The sequence below is a fragment of the Artibeus jamaicensis genome, unplaced genomic scaffold (genome assembly GCF_021234435.1).
Source record: "Artibeus jamaicensis isolate MK-2021 breed Jamaican fruit bat unplaced genomic scaffold, CSHL_Jam_final contig_1132, whole genome shotgun sequence".
In the NCBI taxonomy this organism is placed as follows: Eukaryota; Metazoa; Chordata; class Mammalia; order Chiroptera; family Phyllostomidae; genus Artibeus; species Artibeus jamaicensis.
The window spans coordinates 9,758,325-9,776,916 of record NW_026521221.1 but is presented as its reverse complement, the minus strand read 5'-3'; the positions used below and the strand labels follow the sequence as shown (position 1 = coordinate 9,776,916).

The window sequence follows — 18,592 nt, the reverse complement described above, 5'->3', positions numbered from 1 at the left end:
AATTCCCTTTCATGACAAAAACACTGAACAAACTAGAAATAGAAGGAAACCACTTCAACATAATACAGGCCTATTATGAAAAGTCCATGGCTAACATCATATGCAATGATGAAAGACTGAAAGCTTTTCCTCTCAGATCAGGAAAAAGGCAAGGAAGCCCACTCTTCTCACTGCTATTCAACAGAATATAAATCTGGTAAAACCAGAAAACTGGACAGGACTAGATACAATGATCTGCCTAACTTAAGGGTCATTCACAACTTCACAGGTTAACGTGGAGTGTTCTGCACATGAGGTGTCACCATTAAACTGACAAGCATCTGATAAGAGAGACACATTCTGAGCAGTCACATGATAGTCAATTATATTACAAAGAGAAATAAAAGACATCCCTCCAAATTGGAAAGGAAAAGTAAAATTGTCTGTTTGTATGATCTTATAGGTAGAAAATCTTAAAGATTCCACACAGATTTCAGGCTTACATGAAATCAATAAACATGTCCTCAGATGAGGATTTAAAAAAAAGAAAAAAGAACAAAGGTAGAAAGGTGGTGACCTCAAACTTACTGATTTCAAAACATCCTAAATAGCAATAGGACTCAAGATAGTGTGGTACTAGCATAAATACCAACATACAAACCAAAGGAAAAGAATACGAAGTCCAGAAATGAACCCTCATGTATATGGTCAAATCACATTTGACAAGAGTGCTAAGACCACACAATGAGTAAGTGCTGGGAATGAGTAAGTGCTTCAACAAATAGTGCTGGGAATACTGGATATCCACGTGCAAAAGGTGAAGTTGAACAGTAATAATTAACTCAAATGGATTAAAACCTAACATAAGACCTTAAACTATAAAAATCCTAAAAGAAAACATAGGGGGAAAGCTTCAGTCTTTGGATTTGGTAATTTCTTAGATATGACACCAAAAGCACAGGTAACAAAAGCAAAAATAGACAAATAGGACCACACCAAACTTTAAAATTCTGTGCATGAAAGAAAACAATCAACAAAGTGAAAAGGCACCCTACAAAATGATAAGTGTTTGTAAATCATATACTTGATAAGTGGTTAATATGCAAAATATGTAAGGAACTTCTACAACTCACTAACAAAAACAAAAGTAGTTTAATACAGAAATGGGCAAAAGACTTGAACAGACAATTCTCCAAAAAAGATATACAAATGGCCAACAAGCATATGAGAAGATTTTTAACATGAGATTTTCAACATCATACCCATTAGCATGTCATAAACAAAAAAGAGAAAACAAGTATTGATGAATATATAGAAATTAGAACCTTGCTACATTTTCTAAATTCTCACTTGAGGACATTTTTTCATTGCTTTCAGAGAGAAATGAAGAGAGAGAGAAACATAGACGTGACAGAGAAATACTATTGGTTGCCTCCCACACATGCCTGGACCAGGAATCAAATCTGCAACATTTCGGTTACAGGATGACTCTCCAACCAACTGAGCCACACCAGCCAGTGCAATTCTTGGTGGGAATTTAAATGATGTGGCTGATGTGGAAAAACAGTATGGAACCCTGACTGGCATCGCTCAATGGTTTGGGCACTGTCTTGCAAACCGAAAGGTCACTGGTTTGATTCCCAGAGCACATGTCTGGTTTGCATGTCAGGTCCAAACCAGGTCCAATTGGGGGAGAGTGAGAGGCAACAGATCGATGTATCTCTCACACATTGCTATTTGTCTCCCTCCTTCTCTCTCCCTTACCCCCTCTGAAAGTAAACACAAATTTTTTCTTTTAAAAAACAGAAAAATAGTATTGTGTTTCCTCAATTAAAAATAGAATTACCACATGATCCATTAAAACTCCCATTCTAGTGTCTATTCAAAATAATTCAAAGCAGGATTTGAAGAGATATTTGTTGCACACCCATGTTCACTGCAGCATTTTGCATAATAACCAAGAGGTAGAACCAACCCAAATGTCCACAACAGATGAATTTAAAAAATGAGACACAGACATACATGGAATATTATGGAGTCTTAAAAACAGGAGGAGACACTGTCACATGGTAGAACATGAGTGAACTTCCAGCATATTATGCTAAGTGAAATAAGCCAGTCACATTATGACAAATACCATATGATATCACTCACGTGAAGTACCTAAAGAGGTCAAAATGATTGAAATGAGAATTAACGATAGCTGTCCAGGTCTGAGGGAGAGAGAAGGAAAAACTAATGTTTAATGTACACAGAAGTTTCGGTTTTGCAACATGAAAAATTTCTAAAAATCTGTTGTACAACAATGCAAATATACTTAACACTATTGAACTGCACACTTCAAAATGGTTAAGGTGGTTTATAACCAAAACTAAAAATAAATTAAAATTGTAAAAATACATATGGGGCTTTTTACTGCTCTCCAAAACCAAAAAAAAAAAAAAAAAAAAAGTACTGCCCTTTTACTCTCTATACCTTAATACCATTAATAGCCCTTTCTTATTCAAGTATAAACTACAAAGAACCAAATTTCCCACTGTCACTCAATGGTGCTATCTTTCATGAAAATTCACACTGACCCCAGATTCATCACCCTAGATAAATTTTTTAAAAATACGCACTAGAGCCTGGCTGGTGTGGCTCAGTGGATTGGGTATAGGCCTGCGAACCAAAGGATCGCAGTTTGGTTCCCAGTCAGGGCACACGCCTGGGTTGCAGGCCGGTTCCCAGTAGGGGATGCACAAGAGGCAACCATACATTGATATTTCTCTCCCTCTCTCCTTCCCTTCCCCTCTAAAAATAAATAAATAAAATCTTAAAAAAAAATACACACTAGATTCTTTCCAAAAGCAGCCAGAAGTGACCTCTGAAAATGGTTCACTATTCACTTGACCCAGAAAACTGCACAAAATCATGCAAAACATGAGGTTCAAATCTTCATGTTCACTTTAAGAACACTCGTGAAACTGCTCAGGCTGTCAAGGGTATGCACATTCCAATAGCCACCATGTACCCGAAGGCTGTCACTTTACAGAAGCAATGCATGCCATTTTGTCGTTACAATGGTAGAGTTGGTAGGTGTGCCCAGGCCAAACTGAGGGGCCAGACACAGGGTTGGTGGCCCAAGAAGAGTGCTGAGTTTTTGCTGCACATGCTTAAAAGTGCATAGAGTAAAGCTGAACTTAAGGGTGTAGATATGGAGTCTCTCGTCCTTGAACACATTCGGGTGAACAAAGCTCCCAAGATGCAGCATAGAACTTACAGAGCTCACGGGTGGGTGACCCCACACAGGAGCGCTCCCTGCCACACTGAGACGGTCCTTCCTGACAAAGGGCAGGGTGTTCCCGGACCAGAAGAGGAGGTTGCACAGGAGAAAAAGATGTCCCAGAAGGAATGGAAGAAACAAAAACTTACGGCCCAGGAGTAAATTCAGCAAGAAATAAATGTAATAAAAGTAAAAAATATATACATAAATAAAAATATACATTAGAAACTAATAACCTAGAATAAAGTTTGAAAAAAGGAATTTAAGAAGTCTGTGAAGCAGAAACAAATACACTGAAATGTAGCCTCTATAGACTATAAAACTCCCGAAGCAACAAACAACATTTATTGCTCACCCTGTCCCCAGCTTCATAAATAAAGATAAAGAGGGGATGTCTAGGACAAAGGCATCCAGTAAAGTCTGGTGTAAGATAGATACATTAAAAGTAGCAGATATAAAAAGAGGGTAACCAAAGAAATAAAATAAGTGAGAGGGTCCTCATCAACAAGTGAGTAGTTACCATCTTCTTAATAATATAACACGAATAATGCAGATTGGAATAAAGTCATTCACCTTAACCAAAAATAACCACCCACTGACTGAAAGAGAATGAACCTCTTTACAAACACAGGGAACCTGGAAGCAAGAACCCTTGCTGGACTGAAGAGGAAGTAGCAACCTGCGACACTTACACAAAGTAACACAACAATCAGACCTATTACATCTTTTCGACAATCAGTGTCTAGTGCATGTACGCCAACAAACAGTAATCCAGGGTTTACATTATTTGGCATCTGGAAACTTACCCGATGGTGGTGAGGAGAGGAATCTGAGAGGATATACAGCTGCTGTCAAAGATTCTGCAAAATAAAGAACAAGAATAAAGTAATGCTTTTTATTGTTTTTTGCAAATTTTCTGAAATAACATCAGTGTGTTTAATAACCTTTCCATTGGTTCATGACATGGAATATGACTGTTATTTTTAAACTATATAGAATCAGGATCTACTAAATCTCAGCTAATATATTTAATAAAAATTACAAAGAATATGCCCTGGCTGGTGTAGCTCAGTGGATTGAGTGCGGGCCTGTGAAGCAAAGGATCACGGTTTGATTCCCAGTCAGGGCACATGCCTGGGTTGCAGGCCAGTTCCCAGTGGGGGACACATAAGAGGCAACCACACATTGATACTTCTTTCCCTCTCTCCTTCCCTTCCCCTCTTCTCTGAAAATAAATAAATAAAATATAAAAAAATAAAAATTACAAAGAATATTATAAAATTCAATGCTTATTGTATAGTGTAGAAATGGTTTATTTAAACACTATTACTCCACTCTTAAAATGTACATTCTATAGCAGGGATGCCAAACTCATTTTCACTGGGGGCCACATCAGCTTCGCAGTTGCCTTCAAAGGGCTGAATGGAATTTTAGGACTGTATAAATGTAACTACTCCTTAACAGTTAAGCAAGAGCTTGGCGGTGCCGCCAGGTAGAAACAAGGTGCCGGGCCAGATAAAACAAGGTGGAGGGCTGGATTTGGCCTGTGGGCCTTGTGTTTGCTACCTGTGCTCTAAAGTAATCTGGATTCTAAACTATATTCAGATTCACAATAATATAGGTCATATATAAGGGATGTCGTCTAAAAATGCACAAATAACCTAAATGAATGAATCAAGAGCCTTTTCCTCATGAGACTCATCAGTTGAGGGCCTGGCTGTGTCATTTGCAGATGCTGGTAAGAATTAGATCCAACCAAGGGGAGGAGGTCTGATGAGGCAGCTGGAGGAGCCCAGAAGCCTCCATCCACCAGGTATGCTGGCACAAAGAAATGAACCACATCACGACCACCTTCCCCCTTCTCCTCCTACCTAGGTATTCCAGTGCAGTTTCTTGAGACTAGAGTTTATCACCTAATTAGATTACCAGAAAGCCAATCCCTAACAGCTAATATAATGAGAGTAAACTCTATAGTGCAAATGAACAGGAATGAGACAAACAGGTAGTTCATGAGACAAAGGATACTACGTAGGCAGAAAGTGAACACTGAGATGCCACTGCCTGGTGACTAAATCTCTTAGTGTACCACCTGGTAATGTGCAAAGACTTTATTAGAAGCAAACTGGGCACATGCTACACACTGCAGACCAAGCTCTTCCCAACAGATGGGTCTAAATAGAAATTAGGTGCCTTCCTAGAGCCTGGCTCACAGTAACATTCAACAGATCGTTGATGAATAAATAGTCAATTCCAAGATCACTTAAGGTAAAATTCTCATAAATTGAGAAATGCTTGCAATGGTAAGCAAAATCAGGGACTCCGGAAGAGAACACAATCATTTTTCTTCATGGTTACATTAACATCACATTTTTTTTGTTGGCATTATTTTCTACTTTTGGTACAACTGATTTACCTACATTTTAAAATCCACTTTTAGGAAGTAGCTATAGAAAGGTAGCAAAGCTGAAACCATAAAACTGTATCTACTAGTCTATATAGAAGTCCAGTTTTTGTATCTTTTCTGCCTGCACATGTCCTGGGGCTCTGTGACTTTCATTCAGCACTTCACTTGTAGGGTAGAACCTACCATCCCCAAAGTAAGAGCTTCTCCCTGCGCTAAAATTACTTCCCTTTCAAGGTGTCACGAGCCTGCTCTCATTGGTATTTCTGGGATTGTTCACTGCTGAAAGGGAGGCCTGACATCAATTCTCCAGGTTGGCTACAGACCTTCCTTGCCAATCTCAAGGCCATTTCCAAACACAAAAACTGCTGAAAAGCCATCAAATATAGGTCACTGACCTTCAGGAACCTATCCATAGCTATAAAAATAATAACAGTAGTGATTGAAAAGGGAGCAGCAGTAAACAAAGCTACTGGTTTATTGACACAGTAACTACAGACATTTTAGATTCTTTTAACAACCTATTTGTCTTTCCAATTTACCTCAGCTTACAATCAGCACATGTGGTCACTACTCTGTTACCAGTAAAAGGTGAAAAATAAGCAGAAGCAATGCTCTTTGAGTGTTCAGTCAAAGAAATCAAAGGCTGGCTTCCCTTGGGATTCAGGCGCCTAGCATCATAAAGATGAACATCGCTGTAATGAAAAAAAAAATGATTCAGTGTTACCACAGTGCATGTAATAAGCCTCTGGAATAGTGCCTATAATAAATCACTCAAATACTTACTACATTGAAGAACAATTAAGATAGAGCTCTCTAATCTTCTGTATTAACTTTACAAACACTAGCAAAGTTAAAATTTCAGAAAAATTCCAAAAACTATAGCATAACAATGTAACCAGTGGGTATACACAGACAAAAATTCAGTTGGTTTTCCAGTCTCTCAAGGCAAAAAATAAACACAGACCGGCAAGTCACATATAACATTTTTTTACAAGTTTTCTTCTCAAATGCATACGATGCTAAGGAAAACAAAAATGGGTACTTGTTTCAATACTTTCATTATTTATTATATTCAAATGAATATCTCATTTTTTAAAAATGATACTTAAGCCCTGGCTGGTGTGGCTCAGTGGATTGAGTGCTGACCTGCAAACCAAAAGGTTCTGGGTTTGATTCCCAGTCAGGGCACATGTCTGGGTCGTGGGCCTGGTCTCTTCCCCTCTCTCTAAATACATATAATCTTTAAAAAAAATGATAGTCAAAAAAACTCTGTGTAGAAAGGAAGATTATCCAGCTGTGGGTATCATGAAAGCCAGATGTCTTTTACAACAAAACTGTAACATTTGTCCTAACATTAAGGGGCCTGAATAAAATAAGTAAATAAATAAATAAATAAACAAATAAAATAATAATAATAAAAAAGGCCTGAATCATAAAGTTTTATGAAGAACATACCTCAATCCTGCAGTTATGAAATACTGTCTATGCACTGGGTGGACATGAACAGTTCTTATTTTTCTCATAGAAGAACTGACAAGCTTCTCATAAGAAGTTCCAGGTGTCCGTCTGTCCACCAACGACATGCTTCCATCCCAGTGTCCTACTATTAAAGAGGAGGCATCCTCTGCCAAGAAGTCAAAGGAGGAAAAGGTACTTCTTTCGTTTCTGTATACCTAAGAATATAAGTAACAATCAATTTTATATAACTCTTCTTTTAAAGAAAGCCAGTGCATAAATTCTTTCATTCAAAAGTTATGAAGCCCTGGCTGGTGTGGCTCAGTGCATTGAGCACTGGACTGGGAACCAAAGGGTCACCAGTTCAATACCCAGTCAGGGCATATACATGGGTTGTGAGCCAGGTCCCCAATATGTGGCGTGCGAGAGGCATCCACACATTGATGTTTCTCTTCCTCTCTTTCTCCTTCCCTTCCCCCTCTCTAAAAATAAATAAAATCTTTTTTTTTAAGTCATGAAACACTTCACCCAAATAACCTCATTTATCCTCCTCCATCATGCCCACAGGAAGCAGAGGGCAAAATGACCATCCCCATTTACAGAGATGGAAACTGAAGCACTGATCATCAGCTGTGAGACTCACCCAAATCAAATGGCCCATCCAACTATGTCAAGGCTACATCCCAAGTCTCTTAAATCCAACAAACCTCAGTTGCAGATCTACCCTGTGCAACTTAATAGGAAATGGACTGAATCTGAATTCTACCCAACTTAAATACTTTATATAACAAGTAACTGCCAATAAAGTCCAAGATATATGGCTGAATGCTCACCTACTCTTGGTGGAAGTAAGCACAAAGACATTCAAAATTTTGACAGCTGAGCAGGATACATTTATCAAAATATCTAATGCTCATACCTAATAATTTCACTAAAATATAAATAAGGATGCCTATTGCAAAACTGCTTACAATAGTGAAAGGAGATCATCTAAATGTCCACCAAGAGATGCTGTTAAATAAACGGGATGTCTCTACTTTGAAATACTGTACAATAATAAAAAAAATAGGATAGATTTGTATTACAAGCTCCCAAGATATACTAGTAAGTGCAAAAAACAAGATGCAAAGAAGAATATATATAGTATGAATCCAAACTATACTAGTGCAAAGAAAAAACTGTGTCTATATGCTTGTTAGCACATGTGTACTTTCTGGAAATACGCCCAAGAAACACAAGGATGGGAGAAATGGGGAAAGGGCAGATTTGTTCTGCACACCCTACTTACAATAAGTGTTTTATCATGAACATGTATTATTATTTTTATCACTTATAAGCCACTATCACTTTAGGTTCGGGGCTCACACACATAAGGATTAAAAAATAAATGTAAAAAGTGTCAGTACTCAACTGAGAGAGGATGACCACAATTCTCATGGTTGAATCATGAACTGCTGCTGATTTTTAGTTTTAATAACAAGTATTATAAACTGAGATTATCAAAGTAATATACCAAAGGCATCCCAACCACCATATACCCAAAAACCCCACAAATGAAACTTGAAGTATTCAGTCAGTATATTAGAATGGTTAAGTGCAAAGGCTTTGGAATCAGACCCAAGTGCAAATTCTAGTTCTGCCATTTATGTCCTTGAGCAAGCTAATAAACCTCTTTACCTCAGTTTCTAAACTGTTAAATGAGGGATAACATTATCTACTATTTCATAAGGTTTTATAAAGTTTAATAACATATAAACAGCATACTCAAGTTAATGCCTAACACAAGGTAATTGTTCAATCAGTAGTATCAGGAACAAAGTACTAACACATGCAACATTATGAATAAATCTTAAAAGTGTCAGGCTGGGTGAAAGAAACCAAACACAAAAAGCTACATTCCAAATGATTCCATTTACTCAACACTCTGTAACAGGCAAAACTATAGGGACACAGTAATCACATCAGTGGTTGCCAGGGACTTCGGGAAAGGAGACAAGGCTGACTACGAAAGATCACTAAACCTACATCTAAGTTTCACAAAGATTAAATTCAGTGTTAAGAAAAGAGTTTGATTTATGAGAATTCTCTTATTAAGGAAATCTGATATGGTTAAGCACTTCAACTGATATGTTTGTTGTAAACATTAAGTAGCAGACATTTAAGTAGTAGGCCAAAACATGATCACTGGGATCCAACAATGTGAGGATTCCCCAGGCCTCTGGCCAACCCTGCCAGAGGTCAAACTGGTTACAAAACCTCCAAGAAGTAAGTAGACTGGTGGTGATCTAGGTAGAGTGCCTCTGGGAGGACGAGTGAGTATGAGCCCAGTATCTTTCAACTATTCTTAAACTGGGATTTAAACCAGCAGGCTTTAGACTAGCCCAGCAAAAGAAAATGTCCTTAATAATAAACTTGGATAAATTTGGCTACAGATCAACTTGGCCTAAGATCTTCTGCATAAAACAGCCTGGTTATCTGTTCCTTTGCAGAGCATAATTAAATGACATCCAATGGCAAATTTTTATTCTGACTTCAGGAGATAGAAACAGTTTAGCTAACCCTGATACATATGGCATATACGACATAATAAATCTTAACTGGAAGACTAAAGAAAACCAAATTTTGTAGTTTCTGCATTATGTTACAAGCCAAAAGTTTTAGGTAGAATGTAATATAGTACTGTTCAGTGATGAATTTCTACAGTCTTTTTTGTCACTTCTAAGACTCATCTCCACAAAATTCGTACCTGCAAAGGCCAGCAATGACCAACAGAAGTTTAATTATATTCCAATATATTTTTTTCCTGAAGGAAAAAGAAGTATATCTTAAGCCTAAAAAATGAAGAGTGAACTCTTTTATTTAAAAGCTTTCTGCAAGCCCTGGCTGGTGTACCTCAGTGGATTGAGCGTGGGCCTGTGAACCAGAGTATCGAGGTTCGATTCCCAGTCAGGGCACATGCCTGGGTTGCAGGCCAGTTCCCAGCAGGGGAAGCAGGAGAGGCAACCATACATTGATGTTTCTCTCCCTGTTTCCTTCCCTTCCCCTCTGAAGATAAATAAATAAAACCTAAAAAAAAAAAAAAACGCACTGAATACTACAGAACCCCTTTCTAATAAATTTGAAAAATTAATTAATTAATTAAAATAAAATAAAAGCTTTTCGCAGCCCTGGCTGGCATAGCTCAGTGGATTGAGCGCAGGCTGCGAACCAAAGGGTTGCACGTTCAATTCCCAGTCAGGGCACATGCCTGGGTTGCAGGCCAGGTCCCCAGTGGGGGCCACATGAGAGCCAACCACACATTGATGTTTCTCTCTCTCTCTCTTTCTCACTCCCTTCCCCTCTCTAAAAATAAATAAATAAAAATCTCTTTAAAAAAAAAAAAGCTTTTTGCAAAAATAAAAATAACAGAAAACCTCACGTGCCAGACTGTTCTAAGTACTCTTTCTGCATTAACTCATTATCAGCATTTAATCCTCTTGACAATCCTATAAGATACTATTTTATTTTACAACTAAGGAAAATGAGCCACAGAGACGTTAAGTAACTTGCCAAGGTTACACTACTAGTAATAGGTGGTTTGGGACTTAGGAGGTATAGTTCTAAAGTCACTACCATCTTACCCAATCTGACTGGTATAATAATTATTCATGTGGCATTTCATAAAAAATCCAGAATATCATGAGATCAACATGTAAACACATTAACATTTACCTCTTCAAAAACAGCCTTGGAAAAATCCCCACAGCGTAGTGTGCCATCATAGCTCAGTGAAAGTATGTGAGCCGGATTGGCAGGTGAGAAGTAAAGACAGCTCACCGGCTGACTATGGGGCTGAAAAACATAAACTCCATCTTCTTTAGGCTGGTGAGTCTGGAAGAGAGTTGGGGAAGGGAACGGGGCCAAAAACTAGTGAAAAGCAGTAAATGTCATGGTGTCATTAAACAATTTACATCTGTATTATATTGTCTTTACTAAGTCTATCATTGTACCCACCTCCCACTCAGAAAATCAGAACTAGAAAGTTTAAACTATCACTAAGCTACTTTTTTTCTAATATTCAATCCAACAAGAAGTCACATTTACTTTAACAGTTTCATTCTTTTTGAAATTAGATAGTTTTTTTTTTTGTTATACAGAAGACAATAAATCACTACTTAGGATAACTTCAGTTCACAAAACTGTCAGGAATTGAGAGGTCTACTTTTTATTTTATGTACAGTATTATTCCTTACCACACACAAAAAAATGTATCAAATACCATTATCATTTTGCTTCCTCAGTATGCTGCTATGTGGGCACACCTAGAATTCTTGGAATAATTTTCACAAAGTATTAGGTACTAGAACAAAATAAGAGTTTAGAAATATTTTGTCTTCTAAATACACCGTGAAAATGCATGTATTTGAGTTTCCACATGAATATTTTACATGTAAGAATTTCCATTTCCACAACTGCATTAAATCAACACTTTTCTTATCTAAGTTATATTCTATGCCATACATTATATTATGAACCAAAGCAACTATCATCTCCAAATCTGGTTGAGTTTGCTCCAGAATACTCCACACCATTTTTGTTTTCTTCTTTTTTTATTTTAATCTTTTATATCTTATTGACTATGCTAATATAATTGCCCCAATTTCCCCCCCTTGCCCACCCTCCACCTGGCACCCCCATTCTCTCCAGGAATTTTCCTCTTAGTTCATGTCCATGGGTCATGTGTGTAAGTTCTTTGGCTTCTCCATTCCCCACATTATTCTTAACATGCCCCAGTCTGTTTTGTACCTACCAATTATGCTTCTTAATCCCTGCACCATTTCCTCCAATCTTCCTCTTCCCCAACCCAGCTGATAACCCTCCAAATGATCACCATATTTAGGATTCTGTATCTATTCTGGTTGTTTGCTTATTATTATTTTTTTAGATTCAGTTGTTGAGAGTTGTGAATTTTTTGTCTTTCTAATATTCCTTGTTTTGATCTTCTTCTTTTTCTTAAATAACTTCCTTTAACATTTCCTGTAATAATGGCTTGGTGGTGATGAACTCCTTTAGCTTTCCCAGATCCTTTATCTGGGAAGCACTTTATCTGACCCTCCATTCTAAATGATAGCTTTGCTGGATAGAGTAATCTAAGTTTTAGGTCCTTGCTTTTCATCACTTTGAATACATCTTGCCAATCCCTTCTTGCTGCAAAGTTTCTTTTCAGAAATCCGCTGATAGTCTTATGGGAATTCCTTTGTAGGTAACTCTCTACTTTTCTCTTGTTGCTTAAGATTCTTTATCTTTAAACTTTAGCATTTTTATTATGTGTCTTGATGCGTCCTTCCTTGGGTCCAATTTGTTTGGGACCCTGTACTTCCTGGATTTGTATGTCTAGTTCCTTTGCCAAATTAGGTAAGTCTTCTTTCACTATTTTTTCAAATAAGTTTTCAACTTTTTGCTCTTCCTCTTCTCCTTCTGGCATCCCTATGATTTGGATGTTGGCATGTTTGGAGGCATCCCAGAGATTCATAAACCTACCCTAGTTTTTTTCTGAATTCTTATTTCTTCTTTTTGTTTTGGTTGAATGTCTATCTCTTCCTCATGTTCCAAATCATTGGTTTAAATCCCAGCTTCCTTCCTTTGTCTGTTGGTTTCCTGTGGATTATTCTTTATTTCACTTAGTGTAACCATCATTTCTTCCTTTATTTTTCTGCTATACTCAAGGAATTTTCTGAACATCCTGATAACTAGTGTTCTGAACTCTGCATCTGGTAGGTTGGCTATCTCCATTCCACTTAGTTCTTTTTTGGGGGTTTATTCTGTTCTTTCATTTGGGCCATATTTCTTTGTTTCCTCAATTTAGCAGCCCCCCTGTCTCTGTTTCTATGTATTAGGTAGAGGCTGCTTTTACTTCCTTTCTTAGTAGTGTGGCCTGTGTAAAAAAGGCACCTGTAAAATGTGTGAGGAGGAGCCTTAGGTAATTGCTAGGGTGGGGAACCTATTTCACCACTTTGTGGCTTTCTGGGAAAAGCTAAGAGAGGGGACAATGACACCACCCGGTTTCTGGCAGTTCGGCTGGCATTCGGCCCATTCCAGTCACTTCAACCTCTTCCATGTGCAACTGGTGCCCTTCCATCTGCTGCCCTGGTGGTAAATCCTGGAGTGGGTAGGTTTGCATACATTCTAAGACCATGCTGGCCCTGTAAGTAGCAAAAATCCGGCAGTTTCTTCTGCCACCCCACTCCCTGCTGGTTTTTATAACCAGAAGTAATGAGGATCTATCTTCCTAGTGCTGGAACTCTGGGCTGCACAGCCTGGGGTTAAGATCACTCACTCCAAAGGCATCCCTCCCATCTGTTCTGCTGCCACCACTAACTTTTTGCACCACACTGCCTTTCCACCCATCTCTGAGACTACACCCCTCCTACCCGTCTGGAGGAATGTGTCTTCTCTAAATCCTTGGTTGTCAGACTTCCATACAGCTAATTTTCTGATGGTTCTGGAGTTATTAGTTTTGCAATCTTGTTGTAATTCTTTCTATGGCTGTACAAGGAGAAAAAGTGTGTCTACCTACACCTCCATCTTAACCAGAAGTCTATTTTAAGTTTTAAAATAAACAGAAGAATTTATAAGGAAAAGACAGACAAAATATTATAACTACATATACTCCTATCCAAAATTTACCACTGTTAACATCTTGGCATATTTGTTTATAGATTTTATTTTTTAGAAAAACAAAACTCTCCACTGTTATAAAAAACTCAAACAACACAGAAATATACAGAGGTTTTAAAAATTACTCCAAATCCAAAATTACCATTAAAATACTAAGTGATCATTACACATGTCTTTATATGTACTTATATATACAGGATAACAAAAAAGAAATTTAGGAAAAAAATAAGATCATGCTACATATGCCATTATTAAAAGTATTAAATTTAGCTATACTTCAAAATAATAAAGAAAATTAGGCTGGAGGAATTTTTGAACTTCTAGTATTTCTTTACAAAATATATCTCCTAAAACAGAAAAAGTAAAATACATAGTTAGTTGTAGTCATGTTTTTTATTTTTAACTATGTCTCAATTTTAGATGATTTCTATTGATCAAGACATTATTCTCATTCTTCTTCGATCTCCTTTCTCCACCTCTATATTTTATTATTACTTTATTTACTTCTTTTTATCTTCATCTGAGGACATGTTTATTGACTCTAGAGCAAGGGGGAGGGAAAGAGAGTGGGAGAAACACACCAGTGTGAAAAAGAAACATTGACTGGTTGCTTCCCATAGGTGCCTGGAATGGGGATTGAACCTGTAACTTAGGTATGTGCCATGACTGGGAATCCAATCCACAACATTTCAGTTTATGAGACAAAGCTCCAGCCAACTGAGTTACACAGGCCAGGGCTGTTACATTACTTTTACTTTGTTCAACCAAATCACATTTACATTCACTTCTGTAACCATAGTCCATACGGTTGTTTTAGTTCTGCATTTAAATGGAGTCAGTGTTTATCATTAATTCTTTTGTCAAGCTTCTCCATTCCTGAATTCTTCATTTCGATTTTCTCTTAATTGGCTGAGATTTACTGTCAAGCTGTTTTCTTCCAGATGAACTTATAGGTCTCACATTTTTTTAGTTTTTTCACATGTATGAATACCTACCTGCTGCCTTTACATTAGAACAATAGCTTGGGCTGGTAAGTACTGTGACCATACTTCCTTCCCTCAGAATTTTATAGGCATTATATGAAATGTTGCTGTAGAAGCCTGGCTTTTCCCCTTGAATATAACCTGCTCTTTTCTGCCTAAAGAATTCTTTGTCCTTAAAGTCTCAAGTATTTCTAGAACTTTGTGTACATATTCAATCTACAATTCGATCCTGTCCTTTCAGGAAAATATGCTTAAACGTATCTTCTATTCCATTCATGGGGTTCTCTTTTTACTACTGGCTTGTCTCTTAAAGCCTTTTTTCATGTGATATTACTCCAAATCTTTCCTTAATGTCTGTAATTTAATTTCCAGCAATGTCTACTCTGTTCCTTGCTTTTGTTTAATTTACTAGCTCCACTAATCTTCAATTTGTTGCCTTAATCCTGCAATCTCCTTTTTCATCTCATTCTTTTGTTTTATTAGTTCTTCCTTTGAATTTTACTTTATCTGATTAATGTTATTAACTTTCTCCAGAGCAGCACTGTCCAAAAAAACTTTCTAAGATGATAAAAATATTTATGTGCTGTCCAACATGGTATCTACTAGCTAAGTGCAGATATTAAGTACTTGAAATATGTGTAGTGTAAGTGAAGAACTAGACATTTTCTATTTTAATTAATTTAAATATAAATAGTCCCATATGACTAGCAGAGTTCTATACTAGTGCTGCTCTACTAGTGGAACAACTGAGAAGAATTTCCTTCCTTTCCTTAAGTTTTTTTCTTCTAGGTCTGTCTTTGTATGCTAGGTTCTTTTGTTGTTTTTGCTATAGTGTTTGTCTAGTTGCCTGGTCATTCCATTTTCATCATGCTTGAATTGTCCTTATTAGTTGCTCTAATGCAACATTTTTTATTTTTTAATATCTTATTGATTATGCCATTACACTTGTCCCATTTCCCCCCTCATTCCCCTCCACCCTGCATACCCCCTCCCCCACCATCCCCCCTTTAGTTTACGTCCATGTGTCACAAGTTCTTTATCTTCTACATTTCCCATACTATTCTTGCCCTCCCCCTGTCTATTTTCTACCTACCATCTATGCTACTTATTCTCTGTACCTTCTCCCCTTCTCCTCCTCCCTGTGATCCCCATTTCTATGGCTCCACTCCTGATTTAGCTGTCCTCTTAGTTTGCTTTTGTTTTAGGTGTGCTTGTCAATAATTGTGAGTTCACTGTCCTTTCACTATTCATATTTTTTATCTTCTTCTTCTTCTTCTTCTTCCTAGATAAGTCCCTTTAACATTTCATATAAGGGCTTGGTGATGATGAACTCCTAGAATTTGACCATATCTGGGAAGCACTTTATCTGCCCTTCCATTCTAAATGAAAGCTTTGCTGGATAGAGCAATCTTGAATGTAGGTCCTTGCCTTTCATGACTTGGAATACTTCTTTCCAGCCCCTTCTTGCCTGTAAGGTCTCTTTTGAGAAATCAGCTGACAGTCTGATGGGCATTCCTTTGTAGGTGACTGTCCCCTTATCTCTTGCTGTTTCTAGAATTCTCTCCTTCATTTTAATCTTGACTAATGTAATGATGATGTGCCTTGGTGTGTTCCTCCTTGGATCCACTTTCTTTGGGACTCTGAGCTTCCTGGACTTCCTGGAAGTCTATTTCCTTTGCCAGATTGGGGAAGTTCTCCTTTATTATTTGTTCAAATAAGTTTTCCACTTGTGGCTCTTCCTCTTCCCCTTCTGGTACCCCTATAATTCAGATGTTAGAATGTTTAAAGATGTCCTGGAGGTTCCTAAACCTCTCATGTTTTTGCATTCTTGTTTCTTCATTCTTTTCTGTTTGGTTGTTTCTTTCTTCCTTCTGGTCCACTCCATTAATTTGAGTTCCAGTTTCCTTCCCATCACTATTGGTCCCCTGTGCATTTTGCTTCATTTCACATAGTGTAGCCTTCATTTGCTCACCTAATTTGTGCTAAAATCAACCAGCTCTGTGAGTATCCTGATCATCAGTGTTTTGAACTGTGCATCTGATAGGTTGGCTATCTCTTGGTCACTTAAAAGTATTGGCTCTGGGGATTTGAGCTGTTCCTCTGCTTGAGCCATGTTTTGGTCTGTCCAAGCCTATTACCTATAAGGAATACAGCCTTAGGTGTTCACCAGGGCGGGTCAACCCAGTTGCTGGGCTGTGACTTGGGGCAGGGTCAGAGATGAAATAATGGCATTTGTTCCACTCTCTCGCGGATTTTGGGCCCCTTTGCTGCTTCCCACAAGCAATTTGGGTCCTTCTGGTGCTGATTCCTGGTTGTGTGGGCTTGTGTACATTCTAGGACCCTGTGGGTCTCTCCAACAAACTCTTCCGTGAGGCTGGGAGCCTCTCCCGGCACCTCAACCCCCAAAAGTTTTTCTAATTGGTGCTTTTAGGCTTTATTTGCCATCACTGGGGCCCTGGGATGCGTGGTCTCTCTCACTGACCATTTTTTTGCCTGGTTTATCTGCGCGTGAATATGTGTCTACAGTCGGCCAGCCGCCTTGCAAGCCTTACTGGGTTTGCTGGTTTTGTCCCCGCTCCAACCAGGGTCTGCTAACCACAGCCTTTTTTTGCCAGGACCCCTCTAAACTGGCTGCCGACTCCACCCCTTTGGATGATGACTCACCCACCACGGGTCTGGATGAATGTCGGACTTCGGTACAGTTCAATTTTCTGTCTGTTTTGGGTGTGTTTTTGTTTCTAAATCTTTGTTGTCCTTAAATTTGGTTGTGTGAGGAGATACAGTATGCTCACTACGCCTCCATCTTGGCCAGAAGTCTGTGATACAACATATTGACTCTTTCTCCTAGTATCTCATACCAGTTGATTTTTTCCTCAGAAAAGGACAGACTTTTCTGTTGCCCAGAAAAAAGAAGGGGGCAGGCGGGCGGGGGGTGGGGGTGGGGGGTGGACAGTTGGCTTTAGCTGAAATAAGCAATATTTGTTGTAATTCCTAGCCTCTGAGATTTCGTTCATTATTTTTTACCAGGATTCATACCACGTACTCGGCAAGGTTGTGTGAGAGGTGGCTTACAAAGGAGGACCTCCCAAAAACCAAAAATTTATTTATTTTTGTGTATTTATTCGTACTTGTTTAAATTTCAGTCACCTTCAAAGTACTCTCCATTTGACACAATACATCTATCAAGACATTTTTTCCACTGCTGAAAACAGTTTTTGAACCTATCAATTTTGATGCTTTTAGTGCTTCCGCTGTTTTTTGTTTCACCTCTTACACGTTGGCAAAATGTTTCCCTTTGAGGCCTTTTTTCATCCAGGGAAACAAAAAAAGTTGCTTGGGGAAGCTCAGGTCCACAGGGAGGGTAGGACATGGGGTCATGCCATTTTTGGTTAAAAACTGAACACACAGTATAGTATGGGCAGGTGTGCTCACCCATAGTGAAATGGGCAAATGTGTTTAAAGAGTCTTCAAAAAGAATGCATTGAAGCCAAACACAACCTCTCAAACAATGCAAGCTGGTACATAGATGGGTTCCTAGAACACTCACCCAGCAAGGGGAAGCCTGTAATAAAAGGATCTCACCCTCCAGAAGATAATTCCATGGTTTTTGGGGGGACCCCTCATATACCACTCCATAGACCAAGAAAATCTCCTTTGTAGAGTTAGTCCTATTCTTCTCATTCCTTACCCTTCTTTCGCCTTTTACCTCAGCAGCCATTTCCTTATTCTTCACTCAAGAGAAAAAACACATCATATCCACTCACGTGCTTCTCTCCAGTTTTGATAATACAGGTGAAATCTCAGTGTTTGATCAATTTGGCAGTATGGATTTTGGGGGTAGGGCAGGAT

The 18,592-nt window shown here is 38.3% G+C and overlaps 1 protein-coding gene and 1 pseudogene across 1 annotated transcript in view; one reads left to right on the top strand and one right to left on the bottom strand.

The window, feature by feature from the left end:
* WDR76 (WD repeat domain 76) overlaps nt 1-18,592 on the bottom strand; it is a 57,592-nt gene that overhangs the window by 2,084 nt on the left and 36,916 nt on the right. The window contains exons 9-12 of the mRNA XM_037151866.2: nt 10,815-10,973; nt 7,104-7,321; nt 6,188-6,340; nt 4,051-4,104 (exon numbers count right to left, since the gene is read on the bottom strand). Of these exons, the coding sequence (XP_037007761.2) occupies nt 4,051-4,104; nt 6,188-6,340; nt 7,104-7,321; nt 10,815-10,973 (584 nt within the window). The remainder of the gene's footprint in view (nt 1-4,050; nt 4,105-6,187; nt 6,341-7,103; nt 7,322-10,814; nt 10,974-18,592) is intronic.
* LOC119054057 (60S ribosomal protein L17-like) lies at nt 2,852-6,267 on the top strand (annotated as a pseudogene).